Source organism: Medicago sativa, chromosome 1, assembly GCF_051527215.1.
Source record: "Medicago sativa cultivar Bolivia chromosome 1, Bolivia_mono, whole genome shotgun sequence".
Taxonomy (NCBI): Eukaryota; Viridiplantae; Streptophyta; class Magnoliopsida; order Fabales; family Fabaceae; genus Medicago; species Medicago sativa.
In genome coordinates this window covers 21,408,979-21,410,988 of record NC_140749.1, presented here as the reverse complement: position 1 = coordinate 21,410,988, position 2,010 = coordinate 21,408,979, and the positions used below count along the sequence as shown (strand labels likewise).

The window sequence follows — 2,010 nt, the reverse complement described above, 5'->3', positions numbered from 1 at the left end:
CAGAATTAACCCTTTTAAAAAACAAAAATTTTTAAAATATTTACAGGGACCAAAAACATTTTTTTGCTTTTATTTTTTAACTAAATCCATCTCTTTTCTTTATGAGTGGTCAAGTCAAGTTCTACATTTTACAGTAACACAAATGAATACAAAATATTGCCACATTCAGCATCCACTCCTATATACTTTAAGTCTTTTCGTTTATATATATTTAACAATATTACAATGTACTTTTCGCCAACCATTTCATTATTAATCAACTTTCACTTCATATTTTTCTCATGTACCATGCTATTATTATTCATAATATCCTTATTTATTATATATAAAATTATAGTTATAATTCAGCTGTCAATTAAAATAACGAATTTCATAACATAATAAACACGTAGATATTCTTCAGAACAACCATTACTACAAAGTTTATAATTAACATTACAAACCATTGTCTTAAACAACCTGATCTTTTAGTACTTAATACAACTAAACAAATACATAGTACAACCAACGCACTGTCTCCAAACAAACACCACTTACCAGTTTTATATATCACTTTCCAGAAATTTAACATAGCAATTACCCGGATTACTGTCCATCTTAAACAACAATCTGTCACCAACTTTCACCTTACTCGCTTCAACAAATGTATGCCAACCCCTTCCTATGAATTTCTTCTGCACATAATCACCAGGTTCAACATCAATATCACACCAAATCGCATCAACTGCATCTTCTTCATAATCAACCAATGTCAATGTCAGAGTCTCTTTCCCAGGTTCACGAAAAGATCCATTGATGTGGAATGGAATTCGCTACATCATATCAATTACAAATAAATCAATTCAAAAACATTCTTTGTTTACTTATAAAACTAACATAAAGTAAGGGAATATTTTTAGATTACCAGCTTATGAGTTGGACGTAAATGACCAGAATGAATCACCACCTCCCATGAATTTGTTCTAACATTCAGACATGGAGGAACCGGTATTGGCTCACGGTAATCATCTGCAGGTTCTACATCAATTTGAGGTCCTGCAGAACTTCCTCCTTCTTCATTCGAATATTGCATCTTCTCTACATCAACCTTGCTGGACTCACTGCAGTAATTAAATCATAGTATCAAGTCAACATAAAATGGTTCAATCAACAATTTCTTAACTTCATACCATAAAGTTTATTACCTCTTCAATGTTGCCATTCTCATAACAGAGTTACAAGCTGTGGATAACACCTAATACATAGCAACTTATATATATATATATATATATATATATATATATATATATATATATATATATAAGCTAACCCAATTTGAAACTTAAGGCTTGCTGGGGCCGACCCGTCTTTGTTATGGCCCAACTCATATATTACTATTTTCACACCACTTTTGCTATATTATTCAACCCCCACCTCCTTATTTTCGCTTTTTACCTTTCTTTAACAATTTAAACTAATTATTCCCTCTTTCCCTTTCAATAATTTTATTATTATGTACTCATTAAACGAATCAAATTATAGTTATTACCTTTTTAATTATACCATAAATTTTATTACCTCTTTAATTATTACCCATTTTTTATTTCTTTTATTATTTTTAAAATTACATTTTATGCATCATTAAATCTGCATTTTATTCCTACATAGAACCAATATATTAATTGTCAAGTTTCAACTACGAAAATAATCCACCCCCAACCGGTACCCGTGCGGATGCACGGGTATGTTACTAGTTATTAATTATAATGTGTGACTTGGTTTTGTAGACATGTTTTAATTACAAATTTTTGTAACCGCCTTTCTTTTGATATTATTTGAATGTGTCCATTATTATGGCTTCTATCTTGCTTAACTGAACAATTACCTTTTCCCTAATATAATGCCTATATAAAACCTTATGATGCACCCTTTTTCACTACCTTTGATCAGTATCGAAACAACATTTGCGCAATAATTCTTAAGGACAACATGACCAACAGCATCTCAGACTATTTTACCGTTTTATCTTTT

At 30.3% G+C, this 2,010-nt stretch overlaps 1 protein-coding gene across 1 annotated transcript; it reads right to left on the bottom strand.

Moving 5' to 3' along the window:
• Window positions 1-368: 368 nt before the first annotated feature.
• Window positions 369-1,201, bottom strand: LOC146953584 (uncharacterized). The gene is made up of 3 exons (XM_085741828.1): window positions 1,185-1,201; window positions 905-1,100; window positions 369-812 (listed from the first exon to the last, which is right to left on the bottom strand). Exons 1-3 carry the CDS (start codon window positions 1,199-1,201, stop codon window positions 543-545), a joined length of 483 nt encoding a protein of 160 aa, XP_085597954.1. The 3' UTR covers window positions 369-542.
• Window positions 1,202-2,010: the final 809 nt, after the last annotated feature.